The sequence below is a fragment of the Myripristis murdjan genome, chromosome 1 (genome assembly GCF_902150065.1).
Source record: "Myripristis murdjan chromosome 1, fMyrMur1.1, whole genome shotgun sequence".
NCBI lineage: Eukaryota > Metazoa > Chordata > Actinopteri > Holocentriformes > Holocentridae > Myripristis > Myripristis murdjan.
In genome coordinates, this window is record NC_043980.1 from 22,851,183 (window position 1) to 22,877,965 (window position 26,783).

At 41.0% G+C, this 26,783-nt stretch overlaps 2 protein-coding genes across 8 annotated transcripts in view; one reads left to right on the plus strand and one right to left on the minus strand.

The window, feature by feature from the left end:
- lrba (LPS-responsive vesicle trafficking, beach and anchor containing) overlaps positions 1–26,783 on the plus strand; it is a 198,657-nt gene that overhangs the window by 110,812 nt on the left and 61,062 nt on the right. For 4 of the 7 annotated variants that reach the window (XM_030050866.1, XM_030050903.1, XM_030050895.1 and 1 more), the window contains exons 37-40: positions 1,533–1,657; positions 1,987–2,001; positions 6,623–6,766; positions 8,771–8,907. In XM_030050866.1, the coding sequence (XP_029906726.1) occupies positions 1,533–1,657; positions 1,987–2,001; positions 6,623–6,766; positions 8,771–8,907 (421 nt within the window). The remainder of the gene's footprint in view (positions 1–1,532; positions 1,658–1,986; positions 2,002–6,622; positions 6,767–8,770; positions 8,908–26,783) is intronic. The other 3 variants (XM_030050913.1, XM_030050922.1, XM_030050886.1) reach the window with 2 other exon arrangements.
- Positions 10,393–12,213, minus strand: mab21l2 (mab-21-like 2). Its single transcript, XM_030050963.1, has one exon. It carries the CDS (start codon positions 11,818–11,820, stop codon positions 10,741–10,743), a length of 1,080 nt encoding a protein of 359 aa, XP_029906823.1. The 5' UTR covers positions 11,821–12,213; the 3' UTR covers positions 10,393–10,740.

Sequence of the window (26,783 nt, forward strand, 5' to 3'; positions counted from 1 at the left end):
CTACGTTTTATTTATAACCTGGTCATTTCACTAACTTATTTGTTAGTATTAGTTTTTACATGTTTTATTTATCTATATATTTAACTTTTTTATTTATTGTTTGAACCTTGATGTTTCTTAATTCTCATTTTGTCATATGCTTTTCTTTAGGGAACAATGTTTTTAGCTCATGACTCATATTGTTTTGCTTTTTTTTCCCTTTGGATTAGTATACTGTACTTCAAGAAGGTTAGTTGAGTAGTCAGTAGAGTATCTCAGCAGAAAATCAGTGAGTATGGCTTTATGGGTGGCTGTTATCTTGATTTGTATTTCTTGGCTGTTTGGACCCTGTGGCACAGTGAAACTTGTTTTCACTTTCATATAGCACGATGGACTTAAAGACATTTATTTTACCTCACCACACTAAATCTGTGCATACTGGACATTGGAGCTGTTTGTTGGTAAATGCCAGCAACCCGAGCACAACATCAGGACAGCAGCTAGATATGCAGACCTGCTCATTTCATAGAGGTGTTTCTCTCATGAGAGCATTGAGCACAAGTGAAATGAACATTTGACACAAGCCAGACAATTAGAATTTAATCTCACTGAAGACCCAAGTGCATGTTGTTTTGCCCTCCCCACCTGAGCAGTAAATCGTTAACACATGAGCTGTGTTTTACATTCTTTATTTTCATAAGACATAATTGACAAATGAGCAGCTTTGCTTGATACTAAAAAATACTTCTTCAGATTAAGAAAAATTCTTTTAACTGGAGAATTAAAAAAAACTTTACTAATGTGACAGGAAAAATGGTTTATGCTGTGTTGCGCCTCTGGGCTGTGGGTAATGAATATTTTAGATTATATTTTAATTAAACCCCTTTCAAAATAAAAGTAATATTTCACCATAGACAGGTACTGTACATGCACAATGCTATATGGCAGTGACTGCTCATTAAAAGTTAACACTTTCTTTGCCTTGAGAGTCAGAATGATTTACTGACCGGGCCTGGTAAAGTGAGATGTAAATTGGAAAGAAAAATGGAGGCCATAGACATTGATTAATATTGGTAATGCTATCCACCCCCTCCTCTGTATTTGTAATGGCCCTCTCTCTGTTGGGCTGGCCGTGGGTCCTGACAAGAGGTATCCTGCTGGGCTTGAAATGAGCCTAGAATGGGAGCACGTGCCACAGAAGTGTGTGGAAAATGATCACTCTGTCATTCGCTCATTCCACTAGTGCTTAGTTCACCTTCCCAAAGAGAATGAAAGAGAGGAAAAAAGGAAACAAAAAATTTGGGAACAACATTTTATCCTTTAGGACAATGATAATGTCAATGTCAAGGATAGGGATGCAGAATTTTGGGCTCTAAGCTTGTGTACAAATGAGCGTTTCGGAAAAGAAATTCTGAAAGTAAAAAAAAAAAAAAAAAAAAGCAAAAACAATGCTGGCTTTATGTATGCTCGGTCGGACTGAGTGCTAATGCTGGGCTGCTATACCATGCTGGCTGGTAATTGCTAACACATGTGCTACCTCTGTCTCATTGCAGCCGGCCGAGGGAGTTCTGGCGCCTGGACTACTGGGAGGACGATTTAAGGCGCCGACGTCGCTTCATCAGGAACCCCTTCGGATCCACTCACTCTGAGGCTACGCTCAAAGCTGCAGCCGAACATGGTCAGTTCCCATTCGCCATGTCCCTGCACCTCTGCCTGCTGTATGTCCTGCCTGCCTTGCTCATTTGGTGGTATAGCACCAGCTACAAGGCAATAAAAATTAGCTCTACCATTGCAATAAAGATTTATTGCACCACAAGACACAGTAAAATAGCTCTCATTTGAATTTCCTACCTTGCCCCCTATTATGCAAAGGCGCATTAATACAAAATCAGTGAGTGCTGGCATCTGTGCTTTGAAAGTCGTGTTTGAACTATGAGTAGATGTTAAATTTCAGAGTTGAAATGTGATTTTTTTTTTTTATTATTCTTTTCTATTCTTGCATGACAGCGGCTGATATAACTGGTAAGTAACATTCAAGCTTTCCCTTGTCTGTTTTCCTTTTGTATGTCTTTCATTTGAATAAGGGGATTTTTTTTTTCTTTGATTTGATTTTTTTGTTTTGTTTTGTTTTGGGGGTTATTTGATCTGATGCACTGACTTTTGCAGTTTACCCATGACATGTTATTTTGTACAAGGATAAATGTGTAGGTGAGAGGCAAATAAAATACAAGTAAAAAAAAACAAACAAAAAAACACTTATCTGTTGTGATCAAAACAAAATGTATTTTAAATTATATGATAATGGTGGATTGACTGAGCTAATGTCTATTTTCTTTATACAGTAATACATGTAATTCATGTGTCTTGCAGATTAAATGTAATTTAGGTGAAACACAGTATATTCATGTAGAGGAATGACTGCACATTGTATTTGGAGCCTCTCAAAGATGAGGCGAGATTGAATACAGCTTCATCGATGCTCCTCCATTACCTGGAATAGAGAGTTGTCACTAAAACCAACAGCATTGATTACCTTTGCCTTTAGCACTGGAATTAGTTCCAATCAATGTTCCCCTTGGTCCATTGTTTCTGTGCACTTGTCCATAAGAACAGGTGCAGATTTTCAATAAACTGTGACCGAGAACAACTTAACATTCCCAACAGTCACTTAAGCCACAATATCTAAATGACACATGCTCCTGCATTCGTATTAGGAGTCACGTTTCTCTTGTGGAGCACATGTAATCCCTTATTTCTGCTAAGATAGTATCCTGCGCGCACCGGGGTTTGCAATCACAGCCATGCGGGACCTAGATTTACCAGCTCAATCAATTATTCTCCGCAATAAAGCTCCATTTCTGCACCAAAAATGTTTTCAATATGTCACCTGCAAAAGTCCCCTTAAATGTGACATCATTCCCAGAGACAAATGGCCAGTGTGACAGGAGTCAATAACAATGTGATCTAAAAGCAATAAGTGTTGGGGATCCCAGAATCCTGGGAGACCTCTGCTGTACAGTAATGGCTGCAGTGTGGAGGCAGCTGGAGACTGGGACCACAGACCAGCCGGTCACTGCAAGCAAGCCTCTGAATTTTGCCCTGTCTCCACCTTAATTCCTCCTGATTTTCCCTTTCAGTGCTAACTTGTGAGAGAGAACTGACATAGCACTTATGTGGCTTTACTGAGTTCCATTAGCTGAGTAAAATTAGAAGGTATTTACAATATTTTGTGCTATAAGTGGATGATTCAGAGATTTCATATGGTGTTCAGCTTTATTCAAAACTGTTTCAACTTCTATACTGCATATATTCATCACTGAGGGGAAGACAAATTCCTCCAAACAACATTTGGTTTCAAAGTCAAGTCTGTGTAAAAATAGCCACCAGCCAGCTGTGGCAAGGGTATGCTACCTCAAGAGAGCATATTGCCTGGCTGAAGTATGGGAATATATCATTAAAATAACTCTTTGACATTGAAGCCTGACGGCGTCCATTTTCTGATGTAACCTTTCGTCTTGTTTTAGTCGACCCGACATTTGTTACGGAAGTGCGGCTCAAGATGAGACTGCAGGGCTGAGTTTTCAAACAGAGTACAAAGGTCATATCTGGCTGTAATTATTTTCATCAGATGGGGAAGGAAAATGCAGTCTCACTCTCTATGAAAATATTTAGTATACGATCAAGTCTGAATTTACCCTGTTTTCTATGGCTACCTGTGGTAACACGTTCCAGCTCTCACTCACAACATTAAACATTTTTGTACTGTTTTGAATGAAATTATAAATATAAAGTACATTTTACATTCTTCAGTTAGAAACACTTTGTCCTTGATATGAACAGGAAATGTGCAGATAAAACATATCTTTTTTGCATTATAAACATGGAGAAAACATGCATTTCTGTATTTAGGTTATGGACAACTGTGATCATTCATACCCTGCCAAGATGATTTTCACTGGAGAGCGCGCGGCTGCCAGTAGGCTTGAGTAGGCTGTTATGTATTTATGGCTGGAAAGAGCCATCTTTTCTGGGGATTGATTTGGTCTGGTCCAGGGCCCGTGCAGCAGAGGTGGCAGAGTAAATACCTGAAGACTAATGTCTCTGTTCTGGTAATCAATACTCACCTCATGACCACACTCCTGGCTACACTCTTGTTAAAAACAAATTTGTTAATTCTGACAATTTAATTGCTGTGACCATGCATGCATTGCCTTGCATAAGCAGGTAGTTGAAGCTCTCAGTAGGGAAATGGGCTCTTGAAAAAGTGCAACCTGGCTGGGATTTATGCACATTTCTGCTCCTTGTGTGATGAGAGATTAGGTTGAAGTGCCCGGGTGGATATTTTGTTAATGTGCCATACCTCTTCATCACAGAGATTGTTCATTGTTGGCATTTCTGGTTCTAGTGCCGGAATTTATACTTACAAGACATTTTTAAGTTTAAAAGTGAGATATTTGTCATGGTTTTGAATATATAATTCAAAATATCGATTTGCATTTTCAGTCTTTACTGGTTTAATTGCTACTTTTATTACAAATATTTCTCCATTTCATATCTGCACACTTTGTAGGAGTGAGTCCAAATGTTGAAACCTTGTGTCTTTACGGCTGAATAGCCATTTCATGGGCATGCAAGTTCCAGCAGATACCACCCGAACTCCTTCAGGCACATTCACACACACACACACCCACACCCATACACGCACTGTCAGAATAACACAAAAATAATAATGCATGAATATTTACCTGTGATAATTCCAGTGACAACTTAGGACCCAGCCCAGCGTTTATGTGCACATTTCTTTCATCTGGGGCCGGTTAGATAAGGCATATATCTAGTTGGAATAACTTTTGCTGCTGTATCTAATAAAAGGTAGCCAAACAGTGTGTTCAGTTTTTTCTTTGTGGTAGTTAATTCTGTGTATATAATCCAAAGACGCTAGCTAATAATAAATAGTGTTTGAGTAATAGAAGTAGCAGGGTTTTGGATCACCCCAAGGTGTAGTTGCATCTGATCCTGCATATTGGTAAGGGCCCACATGAGCATGTTTACAATGGAATGCACAGAAGTTCAAATACATCTCTGTTTTTAAGCTCATCTGACAAGTCCCCTGTCCACTTGCTCGGTGTGAATACAATGGCATGTGGTACGTATTAGGGGAGCTGGTAGTAATTTCAGTGCTGCTAACTAAAGAATTCTCCAGGGAGGCTTAATTACAGGAAGACCATTCTAAATATCAGTGAGCTGCATATTTCCATGACAAGAAATTTTTCAGACCCACTCTTCTAACAATTTCAAAGTGCATAGCCACATGATGCGATGGTGCATTTTTAGAAAATGCAACCGATCTCCCCTCAGGTGATGATGAAAAAAAAAAAAAAAAAAAAACTCCAGCAGTTATTCATTGACTTGATGCATGTGTTGCTTCTACCAGAATTCTGGAAGAGAAAACACGCACACACTCACATACACAGAGGCTGCAAAAGGACTCAATATATTGCCAACTATGTTTACAAAGAGGGAAGACTTGCCAGTCCTCACTTTATACTGTGTACTTGTGTCTGTGGGTCCTTATGCATCACTGGGGAATGCAGGGCTCTGTAAATGTTTGCAGATTACCATTTTTCTTAAATAATCTATTTGTAACCTCAAGTCATGTTCAGTTGGAATCAAAAAGTGCAGTGTGCGACCCTCACTTTGTTAAAAAAAAAATGTGTTTGACTAATCTCTGGATGAAATACCATTTGTTTTGATGTATGTTCAAGGGCATAAATTCAGTTTTAGGGTGTATTTGGGGTGAAGATCCTGCCAGTCATTTTGCCCTGCTGCATGTAGCTTTCCATGTCTGATTCGGAAATGCCACTACCAAATCAAATTTAGATTCCAGACAGCCAAGTAGTGCTGCTGATCAGCTGTGCAACTTGTTGTAGTGGTAATACACCTAGTTAAAATCGGTTCACCCACCTTGTTGAACCTGATAGATAGATAGGTAGAATGCGGCATACTAAGTTATTTTATGAGGATAGCTAAATTAATCCTTTTCTACACATATTTTTGTCCAGATTGTGTGGTGGCAAAGTTGTTACAATGGTTGGTGGTCATGCTTTACACAGCTTTGTATTTAGCTCTGCAGTGGGAAAACTGTGAGCCAATGTGCTGGGTAAAGTTGAAAGTCCCTTGTAAAGATAAGTTTCTTGGCCTTTTGCTATATTATTTAATTCACAGTGTGGAGTGACAGGGAAGATAGAGAGAGTGAAGATCCACGAAGATCATCAACCGGACCGCAGACGTATATCAGCAGAGGCTGCTCTGTTCAGGCCCAGCTATTAACCGCGTTAGGATAGCCTTTCTCTGCCGCTTTAACTGCATGTGAAAACCGTTACCCGGAACATCTCTTTAGTTGGTCGACCTCCTGAAATTTGTGTTTTATAACGAACTGAAAAAAGGGGGAAAATGTGCTTGAACCATGTGATTATTTAAGCTTGGATTCCCTTCAGACCTTTGCAGTGAAATGCAGTTTAATAATATTTGGTCTCGTCCCACGACGTGGCTTTGATGTTAATTTAGCTCTGTAATTTATGAGCTTATCATTATGATATGTTTTGGGTAAAAAAATAAAAAAAGACATCCTTTCCTCCCCCAGCTTCCGAGGAGGATATTCTCAAAGGCAAGCAGTCCATCCGAAGTCAAGCTCTGGGAAATCAAAACTCGGAGAGTGAGTTATTGTTGGATGGAGACGATGACACTCTGTCATCCTTGGAGGACAAGGAGTTGGAGAACTTAACAGGTAAAGTTGCACATCCATTGCTCTTCTAATACTTGTGTCTCGAGCCCTCTAACCCCCTCCTATTCCCGCTGCGGCATTTCTCCTGCATCCCACCCTGGCAAGATACGCCTGGAGTCTAATATTCCCCTTTTGCATTGAGATGACTCCTGTTGTCTACTAAATAGTCACGTTATAGTGGGGTTATCATAAATACTCGCTTTTTATCTTTTGTGATATCATATTCCCATATAACCTTACTTTTTGCTGTATTTGTGGCCTATAGTTTCCTTTAAAAAAAATAAATATATATAGCGGATTAGTCCGTCTTAATGGCAGGACGTGCGGGCTTTTGATGTGCAGGGAAAACAGGATTCCGGGCTCTTAATGAGAGGGGATCACCACCATTACCTCTGACAAGTCCTTTTCATTATGGCCCCAATGATCGCATTAGCTTTGCATCTCCTACACTTGATAGGAGAGGGCGGGAGGAAACACACATCCTCCGTGTACTGACTCTGGGTCTGCCTTAAAGGCTGTAGCCTCGGCGTGAGCATCAAAATACAGAACACTACACTTTTTAATCCAGCAGTAACTGCACAGCAGATTAGAATACACGCTGAGGTTGTTATGATGAGGGTCATTTCTTGTCGCTGATTCATGAGGAAAACCCGCACCCATTAGCGAAAAAGTTTTAAACCTCTGCAGTAGCCTGATTGCCTGATCCGGTGACTGCAGACACAACACCGCGGGCCTCATACTTGCTTTGAGGCCTGTATCCAACTTCGCTTGATTTCCTCTTGCGCCTATTGCTATTGATATCTTTTTTTTAAGTGACCTTAATTAAATATCAGAGTGTGCTAATCGGATTGCATTATAATCCGCATTTTTTTATTTGAAGTGACAACGCGCTCACTAGACTAAGCTGCATAAACGGGGCTCAGGGCGCTATTAAAATAACGCAATTGGATGACAAGAGGATTAAACGTTGAATCCTGTCTGCTGAAGTGACGTGCGTCCCGAGTAGAAATTGCCGAGCGAGGTTCTCCTCGACAGGAACCTCACCTTCTCTCAAGCAGCTGTCTGGTTGAGGTATAATTGAATGTCTTTGAGTGGATGGGGGAAAATGTTATTTCACCCCACGGATAACATGTTAATACACACGAGCACCAGAGGCACAGAAATGAATATATCTGTTTATTCCATCCGTTTGCATGAGAGAGGGTGCTTAGGGAAATCAAGCCGGGCTCCGAGCCTCCTTTTCTGCAGCTCACATCTGCAAATACAATGCCTCTGCATATGTGCAGAGCCGGGCAGAGCTTACATCCACAGCTCCCCTGAGCCGGGCTCTCATTGTCATACTGGCATAAATTAAGATTGATGAGAGATTAAACAGAGCTTCACCCACCAGCCCGCAATCAATGGATTCTGATGGACAGTCGATTCTATTTTTTGACAGATCTGCCTCAAAGCTTTCCAAGTTTGATATTTTATTTTAGTAGCAAGGTAAAATTTGGGGGCAAAAGGTTTAAAATACTGTATGCATTCTTGCAGCCTATATGAGGCTTACTGCGTGTTCTTGTTGCTACAAAACTGAAACTAATCGATGAGTAGGATAAGTTTGTGGATTATTAAAAGGAGGATAGTGTCTGAGCTAGCTGAAATAGCCTGCCATTTGAATACTGCAACTTTAAACATGTGCATTATACAGCCATTAATTTGTGCATATAGGTAAACAAGTTATTGATTATTTTATGCATTTATTTTCTGTTCCTCTCACCCACTCAGCAATTTCCTCCGCATTCATTAACCATATCCAGGATTGTAGGCCCACAGGGGTTTCTCTTTTTTTTGCTGCCCTTACCAGGCAAAGAGCCATCAAAGTCATTGCGCTCCCTTGTTGAGTTTTATATGTTTACCTTTACACTGCTAGTGCTTTTTGAAACGGCTGCGTCTTTTTCATATGGAGAGATGGGGGTCACGCCGTTTGTTTTCTGACCGGCCCTGTTCTTGGCCTCTGTCCTCCAGGCCCAGTAAACTTGAGCACCGCTGCTCAGCTAGTCGCTCCGGCCGTAGTGGTGAAAGGCACCCTGTCCATCACTGCCTCGGAGCTCTACTTTGAGGTGGATGAGGAAGAGCCTGGCTTCAAGGCCATCGATCCAAAGGTAAGTGACCGGCATTTGACTGATCAGGCCTCATATTGTCACTTTTGTCACTTATATGCCATGTTCAGCTTCCCTAACTCCGCTAAATGCGATCAAACCGTCTATCTCTACATGGTAAAATATTAGAAGTAACATTTTATTATTCTTTTAAAATAGTAAACTACCTAAAATGCTAAAACTACCATCTTCCAAAGTTTGTGTCAGAGTCTGATACTTCATTAGCGAAGAGGAACCTCAGTCAGTCTTTTGGTTATGATGCAATAACTAGGCTATTTTCTTTGGGAGTGAAAAAAAAAATCTTCAGTTTTCTTCTCTATAGGCCTATTTATAGATTAACATATTTTTATTCAGCATTTACAAAGCAACACGTAGTCCTCCGAATGTGCATGTTTTATATATATATATATATATATATATATATATATATATATATATATATATATATGTATGTATGTATGTATAGACGAATAATTTAGTTTAAAGGACATGCTGATCATCATTGTCTAATGTGACTCATCAGTTCAAAAAACATTTTAATAAATGAACGACGAAACTATAGAGGACAAAACCTAAATCAAGTGGTAAATGCACCAGGCCTTGCTGCAGCAATGATCAATTACTGTCAATCTGCAGCACGCATATATCTACGAGTGTATTATTTCACGAAGCCGATGTCATTTATTAGAACAACATCGTGAGCAATGTTGTCTTCAAATTTAAGAAAAGAAGAAAAACAGCGTTTCCATTAAAATTACGAAACGTCACATTGACTAAGCCTGTTGGACAGACTGTTGACCTACAGGTGGTTGTGTGGTGGTTCATGACTTCTCTTGCAATTTAACTTGAAGGATTATTTCATTAAAATATTTTGTGTGGTGTGTGTGTGTGTGTGTGTGTGTGTGTCTGTGTGTGTAATTTTGGGAATATATTTCAAATATATTAAAACGGTTTCAGTGTATTTTATAATAAACTCCATTAAAATAAACTTAACAATAGATGGGGTAATAATAAAGGTATACTGCATTAAAACAAATGAATTAATCACATTGAGGTTTCAGTTTTAGCTGTGGGCCTTTTTCTTTTGCTTCTAGTAAAAGAAAAACTAAATGCCAACATCATGTGGCTTACTTGGGCTATGGTCTCCCAGGCCTATATATAATAGGCATGACTTGATTTACATTCATGCGGACATCTTTTTGAGCCTCTGATGGAGCATACAGTAAAAAATAACCTTTAGGCTAAAAGTAGACTTCATGAGGCCCACGATGAGTAAATCTTTTAATTTTGCCAAAACATTTTCCTATTTTACATTTCTTTTGTTGATCACTCAAATTAGTTTTTTTTCTCTCTTTGAAATGGATATTTTAATTATTCTCTTCATATAAAATTACAAAATGAAATGCAAGAGATTTGCCTGTCATCTGAGCTGTCAAAACATGTCAAGACACAAGGCCAAGTTGTAATTTAATTTGCAACGTTTTATTAACATTTCATTTAAGTCACATAATGAAAAATTTGAACTTGGCACGCTACATTTTATTCTTTTCACTTAACGATTTTGTGCATATATTTAAATAAAAGTTTCTTCACTTTGTGAAAACATTTAAAACAAGACAACTAAAAGTTGACATTGAGCTGAAAATGTACCTTCACTTTCTCTGGCAATGGCCCAATTGCTCCATTTTGTAAAAAGATTTTCTTGCTGTTTGCTCGCTTCATTATTTTGTTTCTGATTTTTTTTCACATTGCTTGGAGAATCAGTTGGAGAATCACCTTCCCCTCCTCTTTGAAGTGTTATCCCAAATGTCCCTCGGTACTATTTCAACAGTCAATTTATAATTTGTCCAAACTTTTAGCATTGGTGAGGATTTCCCTCGCTAGTCTCCATGTCTGCTTGGCAGCAGCCTCGAGGGCTGAATGAGGCTTTCCCTGAAACAAGTCCAAGTTTGGCAAGAAGTAATGGGGACATCTGCGACATTGCAGACAGGAGATGAGCTGCAGCAGGATGCCGTTGAGTCGGTCTCCGAGGCAAGACTCGTCCCAGTCGGTCTCTCTCGGATGTTTCTCGCACTCGTACAGCAGCAAGGTCTTCATGTGGTAGTTGTTTAGAGGCTGACCCGGTAGCTCCAGGTGACGGTCCCTCAGAGTCTTCAGGATGGACAGACACTTCTTCCTGCAGCCGGCCATCAGCAGCCTATTCTCGGCCTCGCTGAACTGCAAAACCCAGGCGTCGCTCTCGGCGGAGCTCTGCTTCCCTGTTAACGAGTAGCACTCTTTGGAGAGGAGGTTGAAGCCCTCGGCTTTGACTTCGGCTACCCGGTTAGGACCAGGCCAGGGGATGTGGGGCATGGGCCACTGAGCTGCGCTCCTAGGCCAAATCCCAGTGCACTTGAACGCGGGAGTAATCTGCACCACGTACCTCTCCCTTATCCGTAGTTTGACCTCGCTGGTATCCGCTACCATTTTAACCACGTCGCGGTAGCTGCATTTATCCACGGCCTGTGCTACCAGAGTCTGAAACCTGGAGCGGATTTTTCTGGCTGACAGGTAGCCCGAGGCAGTGATGAACTCGACCCACAGTGACATGCTCCTTTTACGGCCGTCACTCAGCTTCAGCACCGCGCAGCCGGGCAAGGAGCCGTCGTCCACAAAGTTGAACACCCCCATTTGGTTTAGGTACAGCACCACCTCAAACTCATTGGGGGCGATGACCTCCATCCCCTCATAGCGCGCCTCTATCTCACTGAGAGAGCTGATAAAACGGGGCTCCTGCACTTCCACCTCTTTCAGGACATCCGACACCACTTTACAAACCTCCCTGATGGTCTTCGCAATGGCCGCTTTGCGAGTTTGGCATCTCTCGTTGTAATATTTGTTTAGCTGGTAAACCAGCTTTGCCTGCGTCGCAATCATGTTTGGGCAGAGGTCCGGGCTGTACACCGGAGAGTCGCAGTAGGTTGACGGATCCAATGCTTACCGGTAAAGCCAGAGGCAAATGCTTCCCCGTGCAGTAAAATGTATAATCAAAGTTTTTTTCCTGCTTTTACAGCGGATGGACGTCAGTGGAGGAGGAAACGGATAGGGATGCAACGTAATAGGCTGCTAAATATCAGTCCAACTCATATGCACTTCCAGTACGGCTATGTAGATTGAGATTTGGGTCGTAGGTTACCATCCGTGTCCTGAACTGCAGAGGCTAAAGGCGAAAGCAGCATGTGTGACCACTCATCTCTCCCTGCTAGTTGCGCACGGAAACAGTTATTCTCTCCTCTGTCCTCCGCTCACTTTCGTCCACACTCAGCTGTGTGAGCTGGACTTGTGTAGTTTATGAATGGTTCCCTTAGCAAGAGTGAAAGGGGTCGGGCTTCTCTTCCTGCAATCATCTGCAGAGCTGTCAGTGCAGGCAGCCAATCAGAGCAGGCAGACACAGACAGTCCTGCAGGAGAGGTATCCAGTCCGCCTCACCACCATCTGGGCGCAAGGAGCTGTCCGCAGCTCCCAGGTCGACACAGGCAACGATAAACCTACGTGTATACAGGCCACATGCACTGTGCACCGTCCAAGTTAAAAGTAGGATTATTTCCAAGGCAGTTGTTTGTCTTTACCTGCAATTTCGCTCGGTTCCTTACTTTGTTTGGGAAACTGAGAGAGGGCACAGTGTGACGAGTCTGCAGCTTTAACTTAATACCTGCTTGTATTATGCAGATAAGTCTCTGTTTCTGTTTTGAAGAAAATTTGCATCTTCGTATTTTCCCTCTGAAAGACTGTAACTGCGGCATTTTTCCCCATTGACGACGGGTGTTGTTTATTCTCATTGGCATTGGCTTCATATGTCTGAGCAGTCTCGTACCCCACTTTTATCATTTAACAACTCTGAAGTGCATTGGGCTAACTTTTAGATCGTGCACGCCTATTTTTTTACGTTTTTACCATTTTGCTTTGTAAGCACTAAATATGGAATAACTTGAGACTGAAGCAATGGTAGGTTATAGCTTTAATACTTAATGAGATCAGTTAATTCAACGAGCATAATATTTATGGTTGAAATTAAAATTGATTATGGTTAAAAAAACAAAAAACAAAAAAAAAAAAACAACAGCAACAACAACGACCAGAGCAAAAAAGACCTCTAGCCTAACACTAACTTCTGTGCTTCAAATAATCACGTTCTCATTTAGGACTAGCCTACATAGTATTTATTTTTTTTTTATCCTGGTGTGTTAAATCGCTCAGCAATATACCCGAATTTAATTAGATCTTTTATTAGCCCAATATCGTCCCATCTTTTATGCTTTTTCACATTCTTTTGCGATTATAATCGGTACATTTCAGGTTTGGAGGCGAAGATTGCACCTGCAGCTCAGGCTCAGAAAAGACAGACAGGTTATTGTCACTCACTTGACTAGCTTTGTGAGCAGATTAATGCTATGTAATTAAACGTTTCCAGTGTTAATTATGTAGTGTATTATTTATTGAAATAAGTGAAACGATGGGGTCTCCGCGGTTTACCTCAGTCTGAGGCGTTAATGTGCCCAGGGGTTTATCGCCGTGAACCTTGTCCTTTCTGAATAATTTAAGCAGGGGTCTCTCGGAGGTTGTAATTGAAGTCCCCTTGTCACCCCAGACTTCATGTTGGCGGACTTAAGAAGCCATCACTCGCTCCCGGGGACAAGGGGCAGGGCCGAGAAACAAACAGACACATTGAATGTATTGTGGAAAAAAAAATCATGAAGTTTTTGCGAAGTAGTGTAGCCTATCCTTTTCAACGCGATGTCTCGTTTTAGTGAATGAAGTCGAGGCGGTTTACCTTAAAAAAGTCTTTAGGATGTTAAATGGACATTCTGCACGTTTTTCAGGTATGGTCCCTGAAATTACTTTTCGTTTCAATTTAATGTTATATTTTCATCGTTTTTCATTATTTTAAACAAAAACTCTTGTCAGGCATGGTGCTTTTAAGCGGATTCTCTGATTTTTCCAGCAATTAAATTATGGCGTCAAGATTCCAGTAGCCACAGTGTAAATGTTCCTTGATAAGAAAATATGATACAGTAATAATCAGAGATCGTTAGACCACAGAATGCAATTATCATAATAATAATAATAATAATAATGATAATAATATCTTGAGAACATGTTCTGTCTGAAATGTTGATGTCAGGTGTTGAGGCCTACTGTAGAAGCAATCTGCATAGAAAAATGCACGCATGAAAAAGTCGGTATGATTTTGTATTTCTTTGCAGACTGGATGAGGCTGCATACAGCCCACAATGCTACACCTAATTTACAAGGGACACAACAATACTGCAAGAATAGATGGCAGCTTATTGTGCAGTGAGACATGGAGGAAATGTTAGTAACTTTTATATTTCACAAGAATACAGATTTTAAAAATGGAATAACTAGACTTTATAATCTCTCTCTACACAAATATTATGCATAATGTTGCACATTTATGCAGCAGTGCCTTGCAGCAGCTTGTTTACTGAATTGAAATAGCTAACTATGCACATGATCCTGAAAAAAAAGGTGCAATATTTTCAGAAAAAAGCCAAAGATTGATGAGCCCCCTGCTTTCAGCTGGCATATCCTCTGGACTTTATCATGTAGCCTTTTCCTCAAGTGGTGATGGGGCTTTAGGGAGTGGGAGGTAATTTGTGATTAGAATTTATCATTTAGCCAAGTCTGAAAAGAGATATGGACCTGCTGAATATTTGAACTCAAGTCAGTGAGAACAAATAATTTCACGCTTTCATAAAGGAGTAAACACACGTCAGTCTTGCTTTACTTAGGACCACAAACAACATATTTGTTAAATCTAGGCCACAGACTTTGAATTGCAGCACTTAAATGACATATTATGCATTTTAATTATGTAGTCCATGGGTGAATGTTTTGCACTGTTGGCATTAACTTTGAATTAGCAGGGCTTGCTCACACCACCTAGAAGAGTTTAATTAGTATTGGTCTCAGTGGTGAATTTTAGTGTTATATTCAGAGCAGCGTCATCCACACCAAGGCAATAAATAAATAAAAATATCAAGGGGAAATATTACTGGGAATTGATAGTGAATCATGACATTTGGATTTGATGCACAAGTTAATATAATAAACAGATTGGCTCTGAGTCTTAGAGTGAACTTCCATTTGGGTATGTTTCCCAGAACAACTAGGAGGATAGAGAGAGAAAGACTGTGGCAACACAATCTACAGTCGACCTAGCAGCTACTTTGATTTATTGTGAAGTTTTAAAGAATTGCTAAACTGTTGAGATTTGGCATTCTTTCCCTCTGCATCATACCCAAGTGAAGGAATAGTGATCTTAATGTAGCCTTGGAATTTCAGCGGCTGAAAAAAGGCAGAAAGACAGAAATAAATGACTGAAAATATGTCGGGGTGTTTGATTTCAGTGTGACTCTGTTTATTATTAAGCACACAGATTCAGAGAGATTAATGGACACTACTTGGAGTGCAAGTGTCCAAATATTATGAGGGACATGCTGACTGTAGCTTAATGAAATATATGGCGACAGTAAGAATGGCTTTTAAAGACAGCAGCCATCTGAAGTTTTTTTTTTTTTTTTTTTGACATTGTAGATTGGAATGGATTTTATTAAATGTCTGTTTTGGCAGCTGATTTGGCAATACATTTAGTTATATCTCTGAAAATTCAATTCATTTCAATTCAAATTCATCTTACAGGCACATCCTTGATCATGTATATGTGTTTCTTTGCATTGCTTTTTATATGAGGGTATACTGTCTTGTCTGTGTGCAGACACAGATCTCAACAAAACCTAAAGGGTTTCATATATTCATATTGTTAGAGCAGAGTAAAACCACATGCCTCCCAATCTTATGGTGCCCAGACAGAAAACAACACATGGAGCAAAAGTATGGTCTGCACACTGAAGCTAGGAGCAGCTTTAGTAGACTAGAAGCAGCTTCCAGCATGTGGACTATCAGTTATCCCCGATAGTCAGGGTATGTACGAATGTAAACGTAAGGCATCTTGGGCAAAATAAAAGCAAATGATTTATGAGACTATGTGGAAAGAGAGACTATACCTTCAAGAAAACCAGCAGCTTCAGAGACTACATTGAACTTTTTTTTTTTTTTTTTTTTTTTTTTTGCTACTTCTTCTTCTTCTGCTTTATATCCTGAAAACATCCAGAATCATATGTTGTTCCTAAAGAGCTTTCCCCTGGTTTATATTGACTAGAGAAAAGTCCAGGGGCCTGGCAGTGAGCCCTTTGATCTGACCCTGTGTGACGACTCCACATTGATCTGCTCACCAACACCCAATAGTATTCATGCCTGTGCAAGTCTCTGCCAGCTGATCAGCACTGGTGCTGCTTCCCGTTCCTTCTCCCCTCCTCTGTATTTTCTCTCTGTGTATCTTTCTGCCCTTTCGGCTTTTTTTCTGACTGCCTGTCTCTCTTAACCCTCTCACTCACTATCTCTTCTTTTCCTTCACCCCAGTTAGAGAGCTACCAGATTACCCTGAGTAGCCCCAGGTGGCTGGCTACTGTGTATACAACACTACAGTGTTTTTATAGCACGGCTTACAATGAAGTTAACTACTTACAAGACACACTTTGCCAAAGAACACATATTAAGCCCCTTATATGACGACTTTTACAAAAAAAAAAAAAATGGCATGCTTATATTTAAGCTGAATTTGAGTTCAAATTTAATATGCTTTCTAGGCACTCTGGTGTATCTGCTTGTTGAATTTTTACATTATATACATATATACATGTGTTGTGTATGTATTTGATGTATATACATACAAGTGCAATTGCTGCTTGATAAAATAATACTCTTTTAAGTGAGCTACAGCAAAATGATCGCCAGTCAAATTAACAATGAAGTTGCGCACATGATGTATGTCTGCCTTTAAATAATGACAACATTCCTTTTAGATGTCACTGGGTTATGGCATGGTATGAATAATAAAGATATTTGAAGACGCTCTGACAAACTGAATGACTTTCCTTCAGGGAACTTATTAGAATAAATTGGGTTTGTTTTACAGTCGCTCGATATAAATAAAGAATTCAAAGTTGAGTTCAGAGGCCCTTTGACGTTAGACAGTGAGAGAGAAAAATGTGCAACAGTTTTACTCCTGTGTCTGCTTGAGTTAGTGCGCTTTGTACTTCCAAGTGAATGATAAGGGAGGGGGATGTCAGTGCTAGGCATTTTTAGCTAGTGTTCCTTTTTTCTCCTTTTTTTTCCTCTGGAAACATGATAGGTGCAGGGGAAAGTGGCTCACCGGCTCACTTACAAAACACACAGACACACACATTCACACATGTGAAGAGAGTGAATTTTCAGTGCTCTTGTTCACACATTTCGTCGCTGTCTTCCAAGCCCGGATGGACCCAGCTGCTCCCTCGATAGCGAGCCCGAAGAAAATCATCCCAGGCTACTAATTGCTTGGCAGGCCCCTGCATCTGGTCGGCAGATAGCAGAACTGATGATGAAGTCATGGAGCAGATGTGTGAGTGTGTTTGCCAGTGTGTGTGCCTGTGTGTGTGCGTGTGTGTGTGTTTAGTAGCACCCTCTCTGTGTTTAGACACAAGCCATCAATATTGCATGTGGAGTTATTGTTGCATAGCCACTCCTTGAGACTCGTACTATTACATGAATGAGGAAGTGAAACGGTTCTCCTCCCAACTGATTGGTCAAAGGAAATGTTAGCACAAACCTGATTGGAGGATCTTGTAACCCTCCCTCAGAGCCCTGCTGCAATCAGGGTGTAGTACAGGCTATATTTAGGGAGCATTTGTTAAGTATTAAACAAATGTTATTGGGAAACTGTATAAAAATGTCACTGAAAATGGGCCACACTTACATGCAAAAGAACAAAAGAACTGATTTGTAGAAAAAGTAGACAGATATATAATATATAAATATTCTCCTAAATTTTCTGATGTTTGTTCATTTTCTTGGGCATAACAAAGCATAGTTAAATGAATGATCATGCCATCCCAACACCTGCAGCTATTATGATAGAATGTTATGATTTTTAAATTTCAGTATTATGTATTGATGCTGGTCCTGTGTTTGAATCTTAGCCTCTGTCCTTTCTATGTTGAGTTTGCATGTTTTCTCCATGTTTGGGAGGGTTTCCTCCCACAGTCCAAAGATATGCAGGTCAAGTGAGGACTGTAAATTGCCCAAACATTTTAATCTGCACTCCTGTGTTTTTCTGTGTGCTAGCCTTGTGGTGGAATGATAATAAACAAAGATTCCTGTACATAGAGTTTAACTTTTGCAGTATCTTTAGTCATTTTTGTATATATGTACACTATATTACCAAAAGTATTCGCTCACCCATTCAAATGATCAGAATCAGGTGTCCTAATCACTTGGCCTGGCCACAGGTGTATAAAATCAAGCACTCAGGCATGCAGACTGTGAAACAAGACATTTGTGAAAGAATGGGCCGCTCTCAGGAGCTCAGTGAATTCCAGTGTGGAACTGTCATAGGATGCCACCTGTGCAACAAATCCAGTCGTGAAATTTCCTCGCTCCTAAATATTCCACAGTCAACTGTCAGCTCTATTATAACAAAATGGAAGCGTTTGGGAACAACAGCAACTCAGCCACGAAGTGGTAGGCCACGTAAAGTGACGGAGAGGGGTCAGCGGATGCTGAAGCGCATAGTGCAAAGAGGTCGCCGACTTTCTGCACAGTCAATTGCTACAGAGCTACAAACTTCATGTGACCTTCAGATTAGCCCAAGTACAGTACGCAGAGAGCTTCATGGAATGGGTTTCCATGGCCGAGCAGCTGCAGCCAAGCCACCCATCACCAAGTGCAATGCAAAGCGTCGGATGCAATGGTGTAAAGCACGCCGCCACTGGCCTCTAGAGCAGTGGAGACGCGTTCTCTGGAGTGATGAATCACGTTTTTCCATCTGGCAATCTGATGGACGAGTCTGGGTTTGGAGGTTGCCAGGAGAACGGTACATTTCAGACTGCATTGTGCCGACTGTGAAATTTGGTGGAGGAGGAATTATGGTGTGGGGTTGTTTTTCAGGAGCTGGGCTTGGCCCCTTAGTTCCAGTGAAAGGAACTTTGAATGCTTCAGGATACCAAAACATTTTGGACAATTCCATGCTCCCAACCTTGTGGGAACAGTTTGGAGCGGGCCCCTTCCTCTTCCAACATGACTGTGCACCAGTGCACAAAGCAAGGTCCATAAAGACATGGATGACAGAGTCTGGTGTGGATGAACTTGACTGGCCTGCACAGAGTCCTGACCTGAACCCGATAGAACACCTTTGGGATGAATTAGAGCGGAGACTGAGAGCCAGGCCTTCTCGACCAACATCAGTGTGTGACCTCACCAATGCGCTTTTGGAAGAATGGTCAAAAATTCCTATAAACACTCTCCTCAACCTTGTGGACAGTCTTCCCAGAAGAGTTGAAGCTGTAATAGCTGCAAAAGGTGGACCGACATCATATTGAACTCTATGGGTTAGGAATGGGATGGCACTTCAGTTCATAGTATGAGTAAAGGCAGGTGAGCGAATACTTTTGGTAATATAGTGTATGTGGGCTCCTCACAGTTTGTATATGTCATGTCTTGATAACGATCTTTCACTGATACATTACTAATCAATAAAACCCACAATAGATATAAATTTTATGTGTAGGAATATTCAGTTGTTTTCTGTGGATGGTTTTATGGGCATCTGGATTTTTCCCCACACCGCTCCCAGGAGTTGCCTATAGCTTGCGCACTCTATTTATCATAAGCATCTGTTCAAAGCTTGCAACATAGTATTGGAATTTATGGCGCTTAACATTAAGTGGCGTGTTATTTTGATCACACATTAATTAATTCTCCACTGTGTTAATCAATGCAAACTGATAACACAAAAACTAATTGTCTTAACACAGGTGTTTCAAAGAAGCTCTGTTTTGCAGTGCTGCTCTTCCTGATTCTTATGGAAAGGAACATCTTCTTCCTAGCGAGTTTCCATCAAATAGAAAAGCATCTTAGATTGTGTGCCACAAAATCTTTCCTTAAAAGTCATTGTCCCACCTTGGACTATGCACTGATGAGACTGCTGTTGAGAAGATCATTGGTAACTTTAATTGGTGGGGTGGTGACAGCTACCCAGGGTTAGCTCGACTGGCTGAATAGACGGGCACTCAGTCAAAGAAAACCACCCTGGTGTTATGTAATGGCCAGTTCCATATCGTTAAGCTGTCCCCAAAGTGTCAAACTACTGGGACTGCACCCCTCCCCTCCCGTTTGCTCCGCCAACCTCTCATGGTCGCCAGGGACGACCTTCGGCTGCAGCTGCCAATCAGAAAGAGCCATGGCAGCAAGGGGCCTCTGAGAGAGGAGCCTATTGATTTTCCAGTTAGAGTCTAAGTAGTGTGTGCTATAGGACTAACGGACAGCCCAAGCAGGTATGTCATTATCAATGAGCCCAGGGAAACAGATCCCTTCACTCGCACTCATTCATATTGGCCTCTTTCCCTCCCTCCTCCCCTCCCTCCATCTTACCGTCTTGCCATTCCTCCATCCATTCCCTCCACTCTCTTCGTCTGCTCTGACAGGGTGCAACCTGGGATGGTCAATAAATCGCTCGGGCACACCACGACAAGTACTTGGAGAGTGATGGGCTTTGATGACCTTCTTTTTCTTTCTCTCCTCTCTTTCTTTCACTCTTTGCGTTCCAAGTAATTATAGCACCTGGAAGACATTAAATGTTTCCTTACCAGAGACAGACTCATTATCATCACAGCCGTCACGTGCTGCTCTCAGCTTTCCCATCTTCTTCCCACAGCTCTCTTTTCATCGTCAACATTCAGGGTCTTCTTTCAGTTTAATCTTGCCCGCCCTTCCCTTGTGGCACACTTTGGCTCATCCACTCATCAGGAAACCCAATTATTATCACACAGCTCCCTCGTTTTGCCTCAGTGCTTATGTGAAGTCACTGTCTATGCTCTGAGAGCTGCTCAACACAAAGACTCGTGCAAACAATTAGGAATTATATGAGCCAATTAGGGGAGATAAGGCCAAATACGTGCTTTAAACTTCATGAGGTGTATTTCTGCTCCCCAACAGAGCAGTTAAGAGTTGATACCTTGTTGACTATGTTTTTATTTCTCTCTCTCTCTCTCTCTCTCTCTCTCTCTCTCTCTCTCTCTCTCTCTCTCTCTCTCTCTCTCTCTCTCTGCTCCCTTCACTCACACACAGATCCACATGCAATCCTACAGTTTTTCTCCCTTATCAGATCACTCTCAACCCACATCTGTAGTTGTGATGTATTCTTTCAAAGCTCAGTCCAGTTGTTTGAGTGAGGTTATACCAGTGATGATGAACTCCATAAAGATGATGATGATGTCCAATAGAGATGGACAAAGACTTTTTAATAATGGGCTGTTGTCTATGGCCCATATCTGTGGCTATCATGTATTGGCCAGGTATCTTATTGCTATCTCTAAATTCTTACGATAGTGAGTCCATGAGATAAAGGCCTCTTTATATGGCCAGTATTTAAGAAGTTGCTTTGTGTTATCCATCTCTCTGATTAAATCATTATCCCAGTGAACATTTTCTGGCATTGTGTCTAGGGTTTGATTCTTGAATTTGTACCTCTAATATGTCTGTTTCGGTTAAGACATAATTTGAGTTATGTTTTATTTCCTCCTGAGGAGATAAACAGTTGAGATTTTTGCTTTGTGTAAAGCAAGCTGATGAAGCTTTAACTTGCAGTGAGTGAATACCGGGCAGGACAGGTCAGGGGAAGATGATTGCCACTTGGTGATCACATAAGGAACCATTAAACACTGTGTCATCCCCCCAGCTAATGATGACTAATGTCCTCTTTCCGATCGCTGTATCCTCATTCTGTCTCTTTGGGTCAAGATACACACATGCTCAAACATTCACACACACAATGTCTGTGCACATGGGCAGACATACACACAAACTACTGCCTGTAATCTTTTAACAAATAAGCATACTTGACCACCCTCATTCCCCCACTGGTGACCTGACTTTGGACCTTAACACAACCTCAACCCACTGTGGACCAGACCTGGTTCGCACTTAACCAAGCACCTCCAGACAAAGAGCCTCCACCCCCTCTCTGCACCTGAGCCTAGCCCCTCCATCATGCTCCATCTTTGGGCTTGACTGGGCCACAGTCAGGGGGCAGGTGCCTCCCCTCCCCTACTTTGATTGATCCCCTCTCTCCATCATTTATTCCCTTCGTCTGCCCCTGACACATGTGTCAAAGACAACACACCAGTCTGATGGATAGGCCTGTTTATGGATGCCAGTCTGCCTGGTAGGCTACTGATATTACAATCAGCACCTGTGTACCTGCTGTTCACACAAGCCTTTGTTATTCAGCTGAGGTCAGGGAGACGCCAGTCTCCGATTGAAAGATCGATGTCCACAGCCCAGTAGATTAGAAATTGGAATTGTAAATTTGGTCATGTTTTGTCAGAAAGTGCAGTGGTGTATTTCAGATGATAAAACTAGGTCCATGTGAGATTGAATGTTTGTTGTATGTCACGTCATGAAGACAAATGAAAAATGACTTAGTGAATACACAACAGTCATTATAGTTGTTAATTGCCTAAAACAAATCAAGACAAAATTTGAGATGCATTTATTTTTATGAGCTAAGATGATAGTATCGCTGTGCACTCTCTGTGAAAATATCTTAAGTGGCTGAGAGCAGAGTGTTACATTACTGACTTCTGGTGCCTCGACTGCCATTATAGTTAATGACCCATCCAGTCTGGTTGAAATGGCACACCGATAGGGACATGCTGTAGATTACTTACTCATCCAAGACTCCCTTATAGAGGACCAGAGGACAACATGGCTTTACTCCTACCCTGAAGTGGGAAGATAACAAAAACAAATGCAGTATGAACACAGCAGTATTAACACCATAGACTGCATCATGCAATGCATGCTCATAGTAACTTCTCAGTCCACTGGTCTTCTCTTACCATCTGAAAAAAAAAAATGCAAACATAAACTATATCTCTGTTTTTGTGCTACATATATTCATCTGCATAGTCTGTTTAATGGCTCATGTAAAATTAGATTCACACCAGCGAACACACATTTAATTAATAATGTAAAATGAAATGCTGGGTCCATTTTAAATTGCACTGTATATTGAAATTCCAGTATATGTTTTCATGGTTAATTCATTCTGTTTGAGAAGGAAACTCAACTCTACAACATTGACATCAAAGTACTTCCAAGTGATTCTTGTCTCACTCATTTTAATTCCATCATAACTTATCTTATTTATTTATTTATTTATTATTTATTCACGCATTTTACCCTGTTATAGTGATAACTCTTCAGTTGCTTGTAATTGATAAGCTGTATCTCCGATTGAGTCACCTTCAGATTCTCAAAAATCTCCATAGGCTTTCTTTCACTGAACTATTCTCCCTCTCCTCTTTCCCTTATCCCTCCTTCGAACAACCAACCCTAAATTCCCCAAGAGGGGTCTACTTTTCACCCCACACCCACTTAAGCTGGCGACAATAGCCGGATTAGAGAAGAATTTACTTCAACGAAGCTCAGCAGCAACCTTAAAAATGGCCCATCCATCACTAAATGGCAAATGGGAGACTGAGAGAAAGCGGGGAGAATGCGATAGGAGCCAGTCAGCGATCTTAACCTGTCTGATGTTTGCCATGGCGGCTTATAGGGAAACGAGGGGGGACAATACCATTGAGTCTTAAACAACTCCAGAGCTTCAGCGCAGGCTCAAGGCTGTCTCCCCGATTTTCTCAGTATTGCTGAAAAGCATTTCTTCTCCTCTCCCGATGTGCAAGTGTTTACCGATGAGCTTGACCAATCAAAGAATGTTTTTAAGTTGTTGTTTTTTTTTCACTCCCATTTCAACAGGTGCACCGCAGTGTCACATCCAACTGGTGTGACATTGTGTGCATTTTGTTTGCACCAATCTAATACCTGATACATTATTGATTTTCTTTTATTTGCATGCCATGCACTTTTCAAAGTGCTCAACCCTCAAGGGTTTACAAGTCACCAAATAGTACAGTTGCAATGTGAAGACATAAATGTCATTACAAACTTATGGGTTAGATAGATAGATAGATAGGTATACTTTATTGATCCCAGACTGGGAAATTCACGTTATTATACAGCTCGGCCTTAAACAAAATATTCTACCATCTCTCCTAAGTTTGGCAAATAAAATTTGCTACAAACAAGTTCTCTTCCTGAAGCACAACTCTAATCCAATCCAATTCAAGAGTTGGCTAAAGTTAACCCTCACCGATTTTGCCAAACTATACAGATACATTTATTTATCGCACTGTACAAAACTAAGTTTGCATCAAAGTGTAAATTTTGGGCATATGCCTGGTATGTAATGATTGTTGAATTGTAATGAAGAAAGTAGAAGGTGGCTGCATGGTAATGTAACAGTAGCAGGTAGAGAGAGCAAAGTGAATCTCCTCAATTTGTGCACGTCTGCTGCATTTCACGCTCCTCTTCCTTTCACTTATGTAGTATTATCCCTTCTTTATCCCCCACTACTTCTGAGCCACCAACTCTGCCCTTTGCAGCCTCCAAAGTTAAAACGCCTAAGCCTGAACTGTGAGATCGGGAAAAAGAAACTGGCGGCCTTGAATAGAGTTTGAAAGAGGAGGGGTTTTTTGTTACCCTGTGGCATCTCTGATTGCAATCTCTGTGTAATTATCCACAGAAATAACACATTGCATCCTTCTTTTAAGAAAACTTTGAGAAATGGGTCACACTGATCTATTTACTAAGATGATGACTTATGATATTTTCAGTTATGAAGACTTTATGTATATTCCTACTGCCACTACCATTACTGTTTACTGCTGGCACTTATCTTATTATCTCCGAATCCCTCCTGAGGCTTTTGTCCCCACAGCCTTTGCACAAAGGCTAAATGTTTAATGAGTTAATGCGCTAAAGGCTTCGCTTCTCTACCAATTAACCCTGAGACCACTACAGCATCTCCCTAAATCCACACAAGACCGTTTTTTTTGTTCCCACTTCAAAAAGACTAAGCACCCAAGCAAGTGAGAAGAGAAAAGGCTAACCTGTTAGCTAACAGTGAAGAGGGCCAAAAAGGGTTTAATCCCTATTAGGCTAAATTCACACTAAATGCCCCAAAAGATCCTTTCAAAGGGGACTTTCTTCAGGGAGTGCAAACCCTCACTTTTTAACATTTTGGACTCAATGCTTTGAGCCACTAGGCCTCATAATTTTACACTCAGTGCAAGCTGGGTCTGTTTATTTTGCTTTAATTCTCTCGCACTCCAGTGGCTTCTTAGGTGTGTTTATTTTTTTTTATACCTCAGAGTTTGTTTTACTTCCCTTGAGGCAGATCTACCTCTATGTGTGACCAGTGATTAAATCCTGAGTTTGTTACATGACGAGCAAATGTGCCTATCAGTGGTTGACCCTAAATTGGCTATATCCACTAAAGCTATTGCTGTTGTTGTGTCTGTGATCAAGCACTTGTATAGTTTGACCGCATCTGCAGTAAAGCCACCTACCTGTACCCGTTACATTACATTTGTTTTTAGTGATTTCTTAAATTAGTTCTCATATTCTGAAGAGTGTGGCTTCAGCTTGGTAATTGGCGTCAGTACCCCTGTGGTCTAGCAATCAGAGTTCATGGTAGTGTCATGATAGCGACATGGCTACTTAGAAAAGGCATACTTTTATGGTGCCACACAGACTAGAAGGGGACTGCTGGAGTGTGAAAGAAGGGTCATGTGTTGAGGGCACATTGTTTTCCTCTTGAATGAAATACCCACTTTACCTCCACAAACAGTTTGCTATATCTCTCTCTCACAAGGTATTGTTACACACACGTCAACACATCTTTCTTTCTCTTTTTCCCAACACCCACAGTAATCTCACTTTCCCTTTCTTTCTTCTCTCACTATCATGTTTTTTTTTTCCTTGGTATCACTCAATCTCAAAAACAAAATCTGTCTTAATTGGCTCCAGAGGGCTCCGGGAGGCTTCGTGTCAGTGGTGACAAGGATCCTGATTGGTCCAGAGGCACAGCAACCAACAGACCCTTGTTAGTGTGTCCGGGCCCTTTGCCTGCTCGTTAGTCCGATGAACTCATTTAGTGATGGGGGGTGACAAGGCCCGGTTTACCAGAGTGGAACAGAGGGTTGAGGAGGAGGGAGAGAGAAAGGATATTTGTAAGAAGCAGGGGCAGCAGGGCTGAGAGGAACAAGACTATAAAAATTATAAGCCATAGTCTCTGTCTGGATGCAGATGAGAGAATCACAAAGCCCTTTAAATGTCATTTTATGTTAGAGAATGCTTTAATTTTCTTTCCCTGCTATAAACAGTAAAAGCTGAGCATGTGGGGCTGGAAACTCTACTTATCATAGATGGATTGATTTCTAGAAGAGTAAGAGGAGGAGTAGCAGAAAATATGTCTGTTATGTGGTCATATGCAGGTGTTTACTCTGTATTTGCCCGATGAATGATGCTCTAATAACTATTTGTGTGTCCTTTAATTACAAAAATCCTGGGTGTTTGCAACATTATTCTCATGTATAAGCACAGAGGTAGTACCCATAGGTTATTACAATAAGAAGTGTATGTGTCCACATGTGTAGTAGCTGGGGGTGGGTGGGTTGGGTGCTAAGGGCGTTGATGGCTTTTGGGAAATGCAAAGCAAAAAGCAATTCTAGACGCTGATAAGTCCACAGGTTTTTCAGCTATGAATTCTATCAAGTTCTCCCAATACTGTGTGTCCCTCGTCTCCGTTTTGATGTTGATGGATCACCTCTCTTCCTCCGCTCATTAATTTCATCACCTTATCTCCCACACCACTTCAT